This window comes from Megalops cyprinoides, chromosome 3 (genome assembly GCF_013368585.1).
Source record: "Megalops cyprinoides isolate fMegCyp1 chromosome 3, fMegCyp1.pri, whole genome shotgun sequence".
In the NCBI taxonomy this organism is placed as follows: Eukaryota; Metazoa; Chordata; class Actinopteri; order Elopiformes; family Megalopidae; genus Megalops; species Megalops cyprinoides.
In genome coordinates, this window is record NC_050585.1 from 46,556,986 (window position 1) to 46,571,851 (window position 14,866).

A 14,866-nucleotide genomic window follows, 5' to 3' on the forward strand; every position below is an offset into this window, starting at 1 on the left:
AGTAATATAATAAAAAAAAATTCCTTCACTGGGTGATGATAATTTTTTTTGGAGGGGATAAGTGTTAGGCTGCAAATGCAACACTTTCCCTATGGTTTTCCCTATAATGTTTTAATAAGCTATGCTCTGGGCCACAGCCAACTGTCTGGACAAAGTGAGCAAATTAAAAATAAAAATACATAATCCTACAACTTCTTTTCCAATCTCAGAAACCAAAACCTTGGAGAAAGAAATTTTGGTTCCGGTAAAGGAAAAAAAGTACCAGGAGTCAGCAATAGCTATACTCTATCATTAAAAGTTTAAAAGAACACTCTGGTGTTCTAATACACTCTGGTAAACCAAAAAAAATGAGAAACACATTATTACATTATACCTCTGGCTAGGGTGTCTGGCACATTAATGTTCAATAATTCAACTTTTGATTGCATTTCTCCATTCCATTGAACATATGGTCAGTTCTTTCTGGTCTGGAATATGATTAAGAATGATCCAGTTTCTGTCTTTACAATTACAGAGGTGCCCTGGACAGTGGACTGTGCGAAGAAACTCCATTTGTTTCCACACATGGCTAAGAATGCCTTTCCCTAAAAGACCTGAGAAATCACGCATGCTGATGTAGTGCACGTATCTATAATCTATAAGCACATATCTACAAGTAACGGGTGTGAAATCGGTCCGTTTGCAAGCAAGTTTCCAACTGATGTTCTCGATGGTCAGCTAAACCCTAACAGCCAGTGTCATTACCAGTTGAGCTAAACGCAGTTTGCCCATACCTCTATCGGCAACAACGCTAGCTAATCAAGTCTCAGGGAGTGACATGACCGCTGAAACCACTCTGCTACCTGCTACCCTTCTGGCCTTACGCAGGACTCACACAAGCTACTAATTTCAGTTCTGCTACATATAGCTAAATAATTTTGCATCAGTCATAGCCCAAGCTGATTTATGCTGTTTTTTTTACCACAAATTACACATCAAAAGATTGTTTCACTTAAAATCCTCCAAAATTAGCCACGCTTCTGTGTGTTTTTAACAGCAGGTACAGACGCCTGCATTCATGAATATCAAAGCTGCGGATATTGGACTCAGCAGATTCTCTGCTTCTTTGGAGCCACTCTGAGGGATCTTGAAACCCGAGACAAAGCTGGACACAGCACAGGGTGGAAATGACCAGACCACGGGGCACAGAAATCACTTCTGATAAGCAGCATCCTCCTTTCCGAGAAAGACATCAAAGAAAAGGGATTTCGTGGGGAGAAATGACCGCAGGACAAAGAGCTTTCTGATACAGGGGCAGTCCAGGAGCTGCCACCTAAGGGTTGAGCTTAGTGTATTTTGGACATATAGACATATTTCCTGAGGGGAAGTCACAGAAACAGGGCGGCTGGTGAAATCACCTAAAATACTATGACAGAAAACCCGGGAAATGCAACCTCAAACCACCTCAACCCAGCATCAATAATCAACACCGCACAGTACACAAGTGCAGGGTCAGCTTAACGGCACTATCAGCGATCAATAAAAATGCTTCATATATTTTCGAATGCAAGTTGAAGAATGATATGGTGTTATTTTAATTACATTTCAAGACAGAATGCACATATCATCAATAATATCTCTTGCTGTACTGAATCGCGGAGTGACTTCATCAGGAGAAACATATCGTTGAAATGAAACCATCTGTTCTGCTATCACAACAGCCAGGACTTATCACAGGCAAGATGTCTGCCGTAGGAGAGATACTGTTTACTTGCTGGATAATTACTTACAAAGACTTCATGGCGCACCTAAAATGGGGAGGGAACTGCTAAAACCCTGCATTACTGCCGCTCTTGCTTCCACCAGGAAGTGTCCAGAAGTTTATTAAGGACCCTTACTCCTACCCATCAGCCCCAGAGAATGAGCCCCCTCACCTGAGGTGCGCAGATGTCAGAGACACAGAGCGGATTGTTGATGAGCACAGTTAACAGTCTGAAGGGGGGAAATGCCAGATGTACCAAGTATGGGAGGCCCGCAAGGAATTCCATTCGGACGAGTAATCCTCGTCGAGGCATAAACACTCCCTTATAAGAAAGGAGGCTCCGTGTAACACCCGGAGACATGGGACGAGTAGAATTATTTCTCATGTTTTGTGAGGGAAAAAAAACCCTTTTCGTTATCTGCCATGTTACAGAGCGCTTTCGTTTAGAATAGATTAAACATGCTGACATCATAATCGACCCTAAAAATGGGCAGCATCTGTTGTGGGAGTTGATTACCGCACTGCCCTGATTGCTCTTTCAAGCTCGCGTGACGGGGGATGCCCAGCTCCTTCTGCGATCTCTTTTCCATCTTAAGATCAAAGCACACTTCGTACTCCCAATAAACAGAACAAAGCACAGATGAGAGATGACAAAATGCCCACAGTTAAATCACACCGAGACCCAGTTGAACAGTACATCTGGCCCTTGTGACGATGCCTCACACTTTAGTCAGTGTCTGGTGCTAATCTGAAAAGTCATGCATAACCACCAGGAGCACGCAGCCATCGTACAATAGCGATATAAATGGAGGAAATATTCAAGGGAAGCTTGAGACCTTCCATGCATGCAGATCATCTTGTCTTCTTTTGCGGGCCCACACATGAGGAAAGGCTCACGGTTACATTAGCTATGCATCTCAGCTAATGGATTGCCTTAAAAAGACCAGCTTTTTCTTGAACGGGCTCTCATTTCACGGCTAATTATGTCTCTGCACGATAATTGGGATGCAGAATTCAAAATGTATCCTGACCTGAACACCAATAAATGCAGAGCTCTTGACAGCCTTGAAGAGAATACAAATGCCAGTGCTCTTGCCCTTAAAGACTGGAGACTTTTAGCCTGTGCCTTGATGATGCTCGTGAACCAGGCTGTTAAATCCACAATGTGGAATTTTCTGGCCTTTTTCTAGGCCCAGTGAGGGCTCTTCTTGAAGAAATGTTGGGAGGGATGTATATAATGTCTTCACCGGGAAGAGTATTAAACTGCAAGAGCTTTATGTGCAAGCTCACATTTCCAAATTATGCTGCATCTCACGAGCTGAAGAGACCTGCTCGCACTAACATTAGGACCACTGTATTTCTGATCTTATGAGGTGCTGGGAGGTGGACATGTTTGTGTTTCATTAATACCAGGGGTCTGCAGCCAAGTGAGTAGATCCAGGCCAGCTCAATTACTACTGTCTGCAGCCCTATGCACTGCGTTTCATTGGTCGCCTCTGACATCCAGACATCTCCATCGATACCAGACTGCGCTCCACCGAATGTTCCAACCCCAGAAACAGGGGAGAGGGGCCATGTGCAGTCCTCCCTCACAATAAACCCCTGTTTCTCAGCAGAGAAGAGTGACAAGAGCCACACTGTGTGTGTGTGTGCTCCAATCAATTATTTACTTCATAATTGCATTTTTCCCAAAGTAGATCACCACATTACGTTCACTGATAGCAGATGTCTTTTTTTCAGCAGAGTGGCTGCTCTAAATCAGAGTCATGCCTTTCAATTTTATGGGCAAACATTCCATTCTGAAGAAAATGCGACGTTTCTGACCACAGCTCACAATTACGCTACTGTAACCCGTGCTGGAAAAATCGACCAGCGAGAAGAACAGCCACCCTGATGCAAGGAGAGCCCAGAACAGATACGTGCGAAACGCTCCCTCCCCTGGATGACATATGGGTTTCTTACCAATGACACATTTCTGTTAAGTTACTGTTGCTTTCTTTTTTCTTTCCTACGTGTCATGTGACTTATGGTTCATGGTGCCCCTGCTGGTTTCCCCCTTTTCTTGGCTGCGGGAAGCAAATGCAAAAACGTCTAGGGGGTTGCTGTAGAGCCTCAAAGGCCTCCAGCTCCCTTTGTGTGCCGGTCGGAAAAAACCTGGGCAGACTGAGGGAGCTTGATCATGTCTGCTTTCCAGCTTTTACCTCCGCTGAGGAAAAGGTCCTTTACTTCACAAAAAGAATATTTTAGCAGGAGCCAGCCAGATCAGTTCCGTCTTCACAGTTTGCAAGAGGCAGGCAGACAGACTGATCTTGACGCTGAGACCTTGTTAACACAATGGCAGTCAGGTGGCAGAGCCAGAATCTACATCAGACACAGTTCTGGTCCAATTAACTGCGAGTAAATGAGATCCCTAAAAGATACCTCTCATTAGCATATTATATTATTTGAGGTTCTTAGTTGTCAGCCTCAAAGCATTAAATGGAGCACTTGGTGATAAAATGAGTTTGAGAATGAGCAGCCGCCTGTCTGGCTTCGTTTTCATTCAAAGGCACTGGGCATGAAACAGGCAGGAAAATTCAACAAATTTTATAACCTGATTTAGAAATGAAAACTGAGCCTTGAAACTTCTAGTGCTGTCCTTTTTTTGGAGGTCAGATTCCTTTTTATGTGTGTCTTACAACATTCCATCTTCAAAATGCTACATTATAAAGAGATATTCTTGCATGTATGTGTGATTGAATTTTCATACTGTTGCACGGATTTGACTGACTAATTGCACGTGCAAGGCCAACGATAAGTGAGCTCTTCCTGGTAGTTAACAGATGAGCGCAACAGAAGACACACTCTCCTGTGCGTAGTGTGAGTGGGTCCCGGCGTCTTTCTCTCCACAGAAAGGACTGCAGAGCCGTGGGAGGCCTTTCCCCAGGGCTCCAGCTTCTCTGCCCACGTGCCTGTGTTTCAGAGTCTCCTCCCCTGTAATCAAAACCACCTCATCGTCCGTCTTTCTCGGGCTGGTCAGTAACACTCGGATCCGAAACTCTCGTATTTCTAACCGACGTTTAAGAGGTCACGGCCCCCACTGGGACACTACACAGCACAAAGTGGGGGTGGGGGGGGAGCTACATCACAGTGCAACTCCCTCAGACTGTGCTCTCACGTACATATGGAGCTGTATTTCCACCACCACTGAAAGAGCCCGGGGAAAGGGGGGGGGGGGGTTTGGGAAGGTTGGGTAAAGGCTCTGATGGAAGTAAACAGCACTGACATGTTTTACTCGGAGCAAGGAAGCCTAGCACTGTCAGAGCCCTGGCGCAATGCTGTGCGCAGGAAGAAAGGCCTTTAATACCACAGCAGTTCTTAATGGGCCACACGTATGGGGGGGAGTGTTTAACGGTACCTTAACGGAGCCGATTTGCTGTGATTAATGTCCGCTCGCTGGAAAAAAAAAAGCCGGCAGAGGCAACAGCGTCAGCGCACCTGGTGCGTGATGTTTTCATAGCATTTCCATAATGTCGCGGCAACCTTATCTAACGGCCGCATCGCAGCAGTGTTGAGACAGAGGCAGAGGCGTGGTCAGAACTGGCGAGATGCAGCCTCGGTGATTGATGCAGGTAATGATCTCGGGGGAGGGGTCACAGCTGTGGGACTGGATATTCTCCATCTGCTTCCAGACAGGAAGCCAGAGGCGCTACCTAGGGGCGAACAGAGAAGGGTCTGTGCCCACTCTGCTTCTTCCTGTGTCCGAAACCTGACCTGCGATTATGATGAGAAGCTCAGAGAGATACTGTACTCTCTTTGTGCCTGATTTAAAAAAAACACACACACAGGAGTAAACTCCATCCCACCTACAGAATTCATTATACAGCCATTCACATGTTTGCATCTTTTTTTTGCAAATCCACTCCCTTATTACAACAGGCACCGCCGTTTGCTTTGTGATCCGGCAGTGGGCTGCACTCAACGCAGGCAATTAGGTAAAGAAGCGAATAACCAGGCCCTTCGGGAAACATCAGCCACATAGTAATTACTTTCTGAGAGACTCAGGAGGCAAGGGGTTGTAACCCTTGTAACCAGCCATACAGATGAAATATTGGTGATGTATGTGCATGTGTGTGCGTGGGTGGGTGCATACATGCATGCATGTGTATGCGTTTGACAGAAAATAACCAAAAATGGGCAACAATTTTTCCCTTCAGGCATACATGAGCCTCCACTGCTGCCCATCCATCAAGCTGTGCTTATCAGATGCCCCAGAGAGTTCTCTCTACAGTTCAGCTTCATTTTAATGGAAGAAGCCAGCTTTAGTAATATCCATCATTCACATTTCTCAAGCTTCTCATCCAGGCGGGCAGTTCTATTCTGGACAAGGCGGAGAGGGTGGGGGGCGGGGGGAGAAAGGGAATGATCTCATTAAAAAAAAAAAAAAAAAAAAAAAAAAAAAACGCTGTCATGTCATGCAACATTCAGGCAGACATCGCTTTCTGACAGCGCACTGCGCATGGGCATCGGATTGGTAAAGCTAGTGTGGTGAGACTGCAGATGAATAATCCTCCACGAGTTCAGGGTTTAACGGGGGTGGGCGAGGGGGGGGTCAGAGCGGCGAACAGAGCAGACGCCGCAGTCACATCCCAGCTGACTGCAAGAGGAAGCTAAGCCCTGCCTACCAAAGACGCTGCTGCTCAGTGAAGCGAGAAGGTCAATTATCTGGATATAATTCATGCTTTGAAGGCTGATTATTGCTATTTAAAAGTAAAAAACCAAACACGGTTTTGTAGAATGCCCCCTTTTGGATCTGGGCATTGTGGTAGGTAAGGACAGCAGCCTCCTTCTGATGGGATAGGACTCAAAATGGTGAGGGGGGTGGAGGTGGATGTGGGGAGGGGGGTGAGATGGGTTTGGGGAGGGTGGAGGTGGATGTGGGGAGGGGGGTGAGGTGGGTTTGGGGAGGGGGGTGAGGGTGGGGGGGGGGTAAATAGTTTGGGGTCAACGATGGCCGGGAGCTTCGCCTTTGTTCATGTCACTCCAAGTGTGAGTAATGGATGCATATCTAAGGCAGTGTGCCTTATCAGCCTATTATTTGCAATAATTTGATAAATAAACAAATAAAATGGGTCTGACCTACAGTGATTGTCGCCTTGACATTTTAACATGCCCTATAAACCGAGCCTTCCATGGTTAGGGGTGAACCATTTGCTTGGATGAACCAGCGGGCCCTGGAGTCACATTCACCATCCAACAATGCGAGTGAACTGTACTTCCGTGGTGAATCATCGGCAGGATGGAGGAGGATATCTTCCAGACCACTTTCCAAAATCCTTTCAGTAGACTCCCGTAATATGATGCAAACGTAGTCCATTTCTTAGAAATCTCTCAATCCCAAACTCCCTCAGCTGACCATCTGGGCCTGCGGGAGGCTTCTCTGAGCGTGAGCTACCTTGTCTCATAGGAGGAAACAGAGCTGGAGTCAGCATTTCAGAGTTCACGCTAGCGCGCACATGGAAATCGAGGCTCCCCAAGGCTTCGCCTTTGCTGTTAGAGCTTGACCCAGTGTTCCAGAACCTTGGCATGTGTCTCACACAAACAGTTAGGTCCCAGGTAGGGGATCAGAGAAACTGGGCTTGTGCTTTACACAGGGCAAGGGGAACCTTCCCACTAGGTCCCGCCTGGACAGACAGGCAGGAGATGATGAAGATTGAAACTTTTGGCTAGCAGTAAGAAACACCCTACGCCAAACATCCTGAAAAGGCACCACCTGTCATGAAAATACTATAAACTCCAGCTTTTGAATTTAATCAGGATCCAAAAAACTGGAGTCCTACCTGTGACCATATTTAATCAGAACACCACTCTCTTCTGAAATAGAGATGAGCTATATAATGAGGCACATGGATTTCTACATTTTCTACATCTACTACCTTTTGATGTTTTTCGTTAGATGATTGTAAATCTATGCTATTGTACATTTGTGCATATGTATTTAAATTAATATATTTATCAGTATGTACTAATAAACAGAAAAGTAATATTAGATTACACTGATATATCCTGTCACAGGATTGATTGCCAATCCTTGAACTGTACCATAAATTTGAAGACTGTTCATGACCCACAAACCCAGTGCTACCTGAGACAAGGGTTTAAAACAAAACAAAAAACACTCATCAGGAAAAGTTTAAAATTATATGAGCAATGCCAAGGTGTTATCTATGTGTGGACCTCCTATTCTCTATTTCAATTTGACTGATAATGTTTTTAAGCATGGCCTTAGCGTCTGTACAGACATGACCCTTACACAACAGTTGAACTGTCACACAGTTATACATGTAGTAACTACAGTGTACACCAAACACAATCTACTGTGTACAGCTTTGCTTACAAATTTACTCATATAGTGGCACATATTTTTTGTCTGAGTGATGCAACAAACATTAAAAAAAACTCCCTCAGTACTTAAGAATACGACTTTCTCTCCCACCCATGTCCACTGAGCATCCATCACTGTGGGCCTACATTAGTGCTCTCACCCTTCTTCCCATAATTCATAGTCCTGATGCCTGTCACCCAGTCGTATCTGATTAATAATTCTATTAGTGGCTGTGTCTTTGACAGATGTAACGATATGTATATATGGAGAAATGGTCTTAAATATGGTCCCACCGCCGACGGTTTTGGAATTCAAGTAAAATATAACACGGGCCAGCGCTATCACTCTCCGCACAAAGGAAGAAAAGTGCACCGCCCGCCCTGTCCGTGACGCCGATGTACAATATAGATGGCCTAATACACATAATGTAGATTCAGTCATGTGACTTTTTTTCCACAGTATAACGTTGAGAAGACAGAATGAGAGAAACGCAAGAGCAGGGATTGTACGTGGTCTAGTACAGTCTAGTACCTTGACACCTCTCGCCTCGCCCACTTCAGGACATAATGCGAGGAAAGAAAAGGCTCTCGGGCAAACAGTGATCAAGTGGTGGGGCTCCTCTGATATATAGAAAAAGAATCTCTACAGGTTTCGCTAAAATATGTGAACAGTTTAAGGAAAAAAGCTTCCACATTGCAGTGCGTATGGAACTAGCGAATCACAGTCGATAAGCCGCAGACTCCCTCTAACTGAGCAAACAATTGTGCCCCTTGCACAATATTTTAGCTGCTTGAATTTGTCAATGCGCTCACTGCCTTTTGTACTGAAAGAAAAATCGGGTACACATCTCTGCGGTTTTTACGTCGTTATCTCCCCTTCCGGGAAACATGCCAATATTTCCCATATACTTTTATATTTGCCAGGTGTCCATATCTAACCATTAGTTATTTATTTTATTTTTTTTTTAACTCACACAGTTAAATCATATTTTCTTCCTTCGGGTCGGGAGATATCGAATCAAAATTACAAATCACGTAAGGTGATATCATCTTAAATACCCATAACCGTGTGTGAAAAATGCCAGCTTGCCGTAACCAATAGCTTTCTTTCCAACCCAGAGTTAAGGACCAGAGGGATGCTGCACCTAGTAGAGTACGCGCGTGCAGGGTAATTTCCTTCTGCATCCTTCTGCATGGTTAATTGCGATGGTCTTTGTTCAGCGAGCAAAAGCCGTAATAAAATACATTATAAAAGTAACAATCCATGAGTGAGTAAAGTATTTTTAATTTACTTACCAGTCGGTAGCCGAATTCTCGTTGATAACATCCTGGTAGGCTGTTAGGAGAGCCAGTCTGTTTTTGCTGAGGTTCACAGCCATATTGCTATCTTTGCAATCATCCAGGCCGGTCTGAAACTGTACTTGAATAAAGGAGCGGCGACTGAGACTGCGATGAGGGAGAGCGGACGGTGGATAGATATCGAGATTGGAACAAAGAGACGGTGCTACTCTCCGCGCTATCCCAGCAAGCTGCGTGGTCCTAGTGCTAAAAATTCAGTGGGCGATGAGGCTAACTTCTGGGTCCTAGCGCCACAGTAAGGCTGAAAGACGCCACGGGATGCCTGGAATTTTGCTCGAGACCACAGTACTGAAACAATGAATTACTACACTTGAAAAAAAAAGAGACATCCCTCACAATGATTTTCTAGGATCATGACATCACCTGGGTGGATGTTTAAATTACAGAGTTTAAATTATACAGTCTCTATTATCACAACCTAAATGGCTCTTCCTTTCTGGCTTCCCGTGAAAAAAACAGCATTTTTTTTTACTTTAAGCTAAGCAGATTAAGTGTAAGGTTACGTTGTTTTCATATCATTTTAAACATTTGTTTAAATTTGTTTGAGTTAAAGCAGTTGTTTGAGTGAAAGCAGTTCATAGCATGCATTGTTCTCATGGTTGGACTCAAATGTTTTAGAACCAATGACCTCTGAACTAAACAAAAAATGAAGCAAAAATGCCCCCTCCAACAGTTTAGTTAGATACAGCAACGTTGAGGCAATATGTATCTCAAGAAGCCGTAAATAATATACTGAAAACTTAACTGCCTCTGGCCAGAAGGAACCAGTCTACTTTTTATCTACCAATTTGGTTTCCCAGTCATCATGGCCTAATCACTGAACATGACAGCAAGTAACTGCAGCAACCAGTTCCACAGTTGTTTCTGCCAAAGTGAAGCCCTCTCAGATACTGACTAAACAAGTGCTGGTAACATCTTTCCCAGTCTTTAAAAAGGGGCTGCAGAAATTCTCAGAGGGTGACGTAAAAAACTTCAAGAAAGCTGGATACGTAGAGTGCCAAATACGGTCATAGGTCTTTTTCCTTTGCAAGGAATGGATGATACACTAGGGAACTGTGGCTGTGGATGTGATGCTCTGGTTTTTGAAAGGGCTCCAGCCACAGAGATGACAGCATCTAGCGGGCAGCTCCAGTCTGTGGTGTGGTCAAACCTCAGTGGGGGGATTTACACCCCTGGGCGGTGTCTGACCCTGCCGTCAGCCCCATGTTGCAGCATCCACTGGCAGGCCAACATGGCCGCCAGCAGCCTGGCTGCGTGTCGCCCGGGACACCATGGCACAGTGCCTGGCAACCCACTGCAGTCCTGCCCGGCAGCATGTGGACAGTGTAATATGACTCTGTTTCGCATTTGGAAGTATGTGAAGCAAAATGGGCTTCATCACTCATGTTATATCTCCCCCTCCCTCCCACCCACCTACCCACACACACACACACACACACACACACACACACACACAAACACACACACACCACAGATCAAATGCATAATAAGCCCTCACACTCATCCCCTAGCCATACCCACCAAAGCATCCACCTCCCCATCCACTCACAAAGACACACACACACACACACAAACAGACGTATGCCCCCCTTCTTTGTCTTAGCCAGTAAGGAGCACACTTGTCTAGAGTCACCCCCCCCCTCTGCCGTAAGTGGGTTAACATTAATTAATTCTCCACATCCACCCAACCCTTGGCATCTCCCAACGGTCTGCTAAGGTACCAATTATTTGGTGTTGCGATGGTGATTGTTCTGAGGAACGCATCTGTCCGGCAAGTCCAGGCAGTGATCCAAAATCGGCTCAATGCTGAAGTCTGACGGTTCATTTGAAGTCAGAAGAATGGTGAAAGAGGTGCACACAAATCAGAAACATACAATCCACTCAGCCGTTGTGGTAGCAGTGAGGATGTACTGCTGTAGCTTACAGGCTGCGTGCACGTGTGTGGAGTTCAATTCCTTTGACTGAGGGGGGGCAGGAGAACTCAAAGGACACAGCTTTGAGTTTCATTCACGCTTCCACTTTCTCCCCGTTTTGAGGAACAAAAGAGCCTAGGTTCCACGGAAAACTGACACTGCTGTGGTCAGTGAGTAAAAACTTTTGTTTCCCTGTTGCTGTGGTCAGTGCCCAAACACAGCCACACCACTGAATGAGTCCATACAGGCAGTCCACTAGTGTTTTGATAACTAGTGCTTAAACAGAACCCCCAGAGCCCAGCTGCCAAGGAAAACAAACAGATGGCTGATTTACACTAAGAACTAAATAACTGCTGTGCACTTAAGACCCATTGTCAAAAACACTGAGGAAAAGCAGGAATAGCTTCTTTTTTTTCATGAGGTGCCCACTTGCAAGGTTTTTTCCATTATAAACAATTTAAATAAACCAATTAAAGTGGTGCCACAGAACAAAAGAGGAAATAAAGAAAGAAAGGAAATTGCACAGGAGAAATAGAATGAAACTAATTTGTAGCATTTAATGGGCATGCTAATTTAATGTCAGGGATGCAATATTCTTGTTACATTCTGAACTGTTTTATTCACTGAGTAAGCCATCAGACAGGGAACAGCCTGCTCCCGCTGTTACGATCAAGACTGCAGGAGACGACTTGATGAAGGCCGTTAAATTAACCCATATCAGCGTCTGTTACGGGATGAATCGCTGCTGAATACAAGTTGCAAACCGAACCCATGACTCAAAGATGAATAAAGAGCTCTCTGACCCTGAAGGTGAGATCCGACCAGTTGTTTGCATGGCGCGGGTGAATAATGGCATTTCCTGATGTTGAGGTGTTAAGGGGTTAAAGCGGACTCCACACATCAGAGCCCAAGCATGAAATGACCGGTTATTTGTGACCAGCTCTGTGTTTTTGCCAGCCATTTCCCCCCTTTCTTTACCTTTCCATTGTGTAGCGAGCTTGCACAATGCAAGCAGAGCTCTGGCAAGGGCCGGAATGTGTTCGCTTCCTCACGGATGTCGTTGTTTGGATTCCGAGTCGGATCGGCTGTGGAATTCATTCATCCACATCTGTGGGAATGATGCGTGTGAACTGATGCAGGTATAGTTTTCCCCTCTGCATGTTACTATAGGCAGTAAGCGTCCCTCCTCCAGGAGTGCACAAAACCAATGATTATGTAGCTATTGATTCAACAAAGAGGGCTTCAAGCATGCTTTATTTTACATTGAATAGAATTAAGGGGCATCTGGATGGCTGTGTTCATGGGACTGTGTATATAATCTCATCCTGTTACCTTAAACACAAAATTACATTTCTGAAAGTTCTCAAAGTTACAGATGTGACTAACAGCACATAGCAACAAAGCATTCATGGTACTGTTGAGTGCAGCATTTAATTGCCTACCTCTGGCCTTCATTTACATAGCTCTGGATAAACCAGTTCTGCCTGACACAATTTCCCTGTACTGCAGCTTCATCAACAGTTTGATTTCCAAGCAGTGGTACATTACTTAAGGACACTGCAGTTCACCAGTACCCAATGTAATGTTTTTGTGCTTCATCCCTAAGCCACACCTTTGTATTCACTGGCACAGAATTTCAGCAAACCTGATTGCAGAAATTGGCAGTTATTGGCAGAGGAGACAAATGACAAAGCCATGTAAATCAGAGTTGATCGAACGTGTTGGATAATATCCAGCATTTCACTTATTGTGAAACAGGCCAAAACTGATAAAATGTATAATGATTTTTCTGTATTTAAACTTGCAGTTCATTTTAACACTTCTCCATTGAGTACAATGCCTGAATGTTTTCAAAGATGCCCGATTACTCAGTTCAACAAATCCAGGTAATTATTCTTCCTGTGCTTCTCTGATCACTTGGAAGCCTTATTTCATTTTAAATAAATTTGACAGCGAGATAAAATTTCCTTCTGTATCTAAGCATCAACTTTCCTTTCTCTTAGGCTAATTAGGTAGGCATACATTTTTCATCATTCAAAGGATTTGACTGGTCCATCCTGTATATCAAGATTTTCTTTGTTGAGGGCAATATGAAAGGTGCTCAAAGCAATCAATGTGATAAAATTCATACTCCATGTTTTGACAAGCAGATAAATTAAATTTATAATGACCAAGGCTACGTTGACACTACTTTAAAGACCAGCTCATAATAGTCTGCCCAAAAATGGTATTATGTCTCCACCTACTGGAGCTTTTGGAAACTACACACAATGCTTCACACTGCACCCATAATTCAGCCGAGCTTACGTCAAAACACAAACAAAAAAGAAACGCAGCTGAAAAGAACTGTAGCACATAACATTTTAATATAAATATACAGTGTTAATACACATGGTTAAATGGCAATTTTTAAACATGTTGTCATGGATTCCACGATAAAGAGATTTACATGCCGGAGTTACATAATGCTTTAGCAATAGAGGATTGTACACAGGACAAATGCGGAAACATGCTATTCACATTCCACCTATAAAGGAATGTTAGGAAACTGTTTCTCGGGAACAGAGTGAACTCGTTGATACACAGGTTTAGAGAGCTGCAACAAGCCCAAAATGGGCGTCTAAGCGGCAGCCATTCAAGTACTGGGAAACAGAAGAATTTGATCTGAACTATTCGTTCATATCAATTTAAGCTGATTAGTCATTGCGCATAAACAAATCAATATCAAGCCCATGGCAACTTGTGATTCCTTTTACTCAAGTTATTTAACATTACATGCAATCTTTTACATCTCCCCCCTCAGCAAGCACTTTTTAAAATTAGTTTTTAAAAAACTACTTGTTCAGTTAAGTAAAAGATTTCCTTAGATTTAAGTTTTAAAAGAAGAACACTCCCACTAGAAGGACTATTCCAGAAAACTGCAGTGAATACCAATAGGTTTTACATCTGAAACAGTACCAGTCAGATAAAAGTAGACAGCTCACGCCGTGCAATGCACCGAAACATAGTCTTAAAATACATTACATACTTTTTGTCACATGCATAACTGAATGTAAACAATCTTAAATTATGATTTAAAACATTTAATGGCTACACAATTAATATTAAATAAAAAAAGCTTAAATATTTAAAATATTCACTCAATGGAAAATCGTAGCAAAAGAAAATAACACGCCCAGATCAGACAAATCAGAACATCTGCACATCTACTTGACGGCATATCAATCTTGGACCGCAATGCCGCAAGTTGGCACTTACAGAAAACCCTAAACATGTTATTTCAAGATAAAACAGCTATGCACACTACTAATATTTCTACTTTCAGACCTGGCGTAGCAGAAAACTGCTACAGAGTAACAAAGACGACAAAAGCACTGAAACTGAGCTTGAGTGTTTACACGTTTATATGTATATAAAAAGCTGTAAACAGTTGAAAAATGACCTTTTGTGCTCCAATAAGCTGCTAGACATTGTGCAAGAACACTCCAAC

At 43.7% G+C, this 14,866-nt stretch overlaps 1 protein-coding gene across 6 annotated transcripts in view; it reads right to left on the reverse strand.

Moving 5' to 3' along the window:
- dbn1 (drebrin 1) overlaps positions 1–9,656 on the reverse strand; it is a 63,169-nt gene extending 53,513 nt beyond the window's left edge. For 5 of the 6 annotated variants that reach the window (XM_036523329.1, XM_036523333.1, XM_036523332.1 and 2 more), the window contains exon 1: positions 9,401–9,555. In XM_036523329.1, the coding sequence (XP_036379222.1) occupies positions 9,401–9,483 (83 nt within the window). In that variant the 5' untranslated portion in view covers positions 9,484–9,555. Of the gene's footprint in view, positions 1–9,400 lie in introns of all 6 variants that reach the window. The other variant, XM_036523334.1, reaches the window with a different exon arrangement.
- Positions 9,657–14,866: the final 5,210 nt, after the last annotated feature.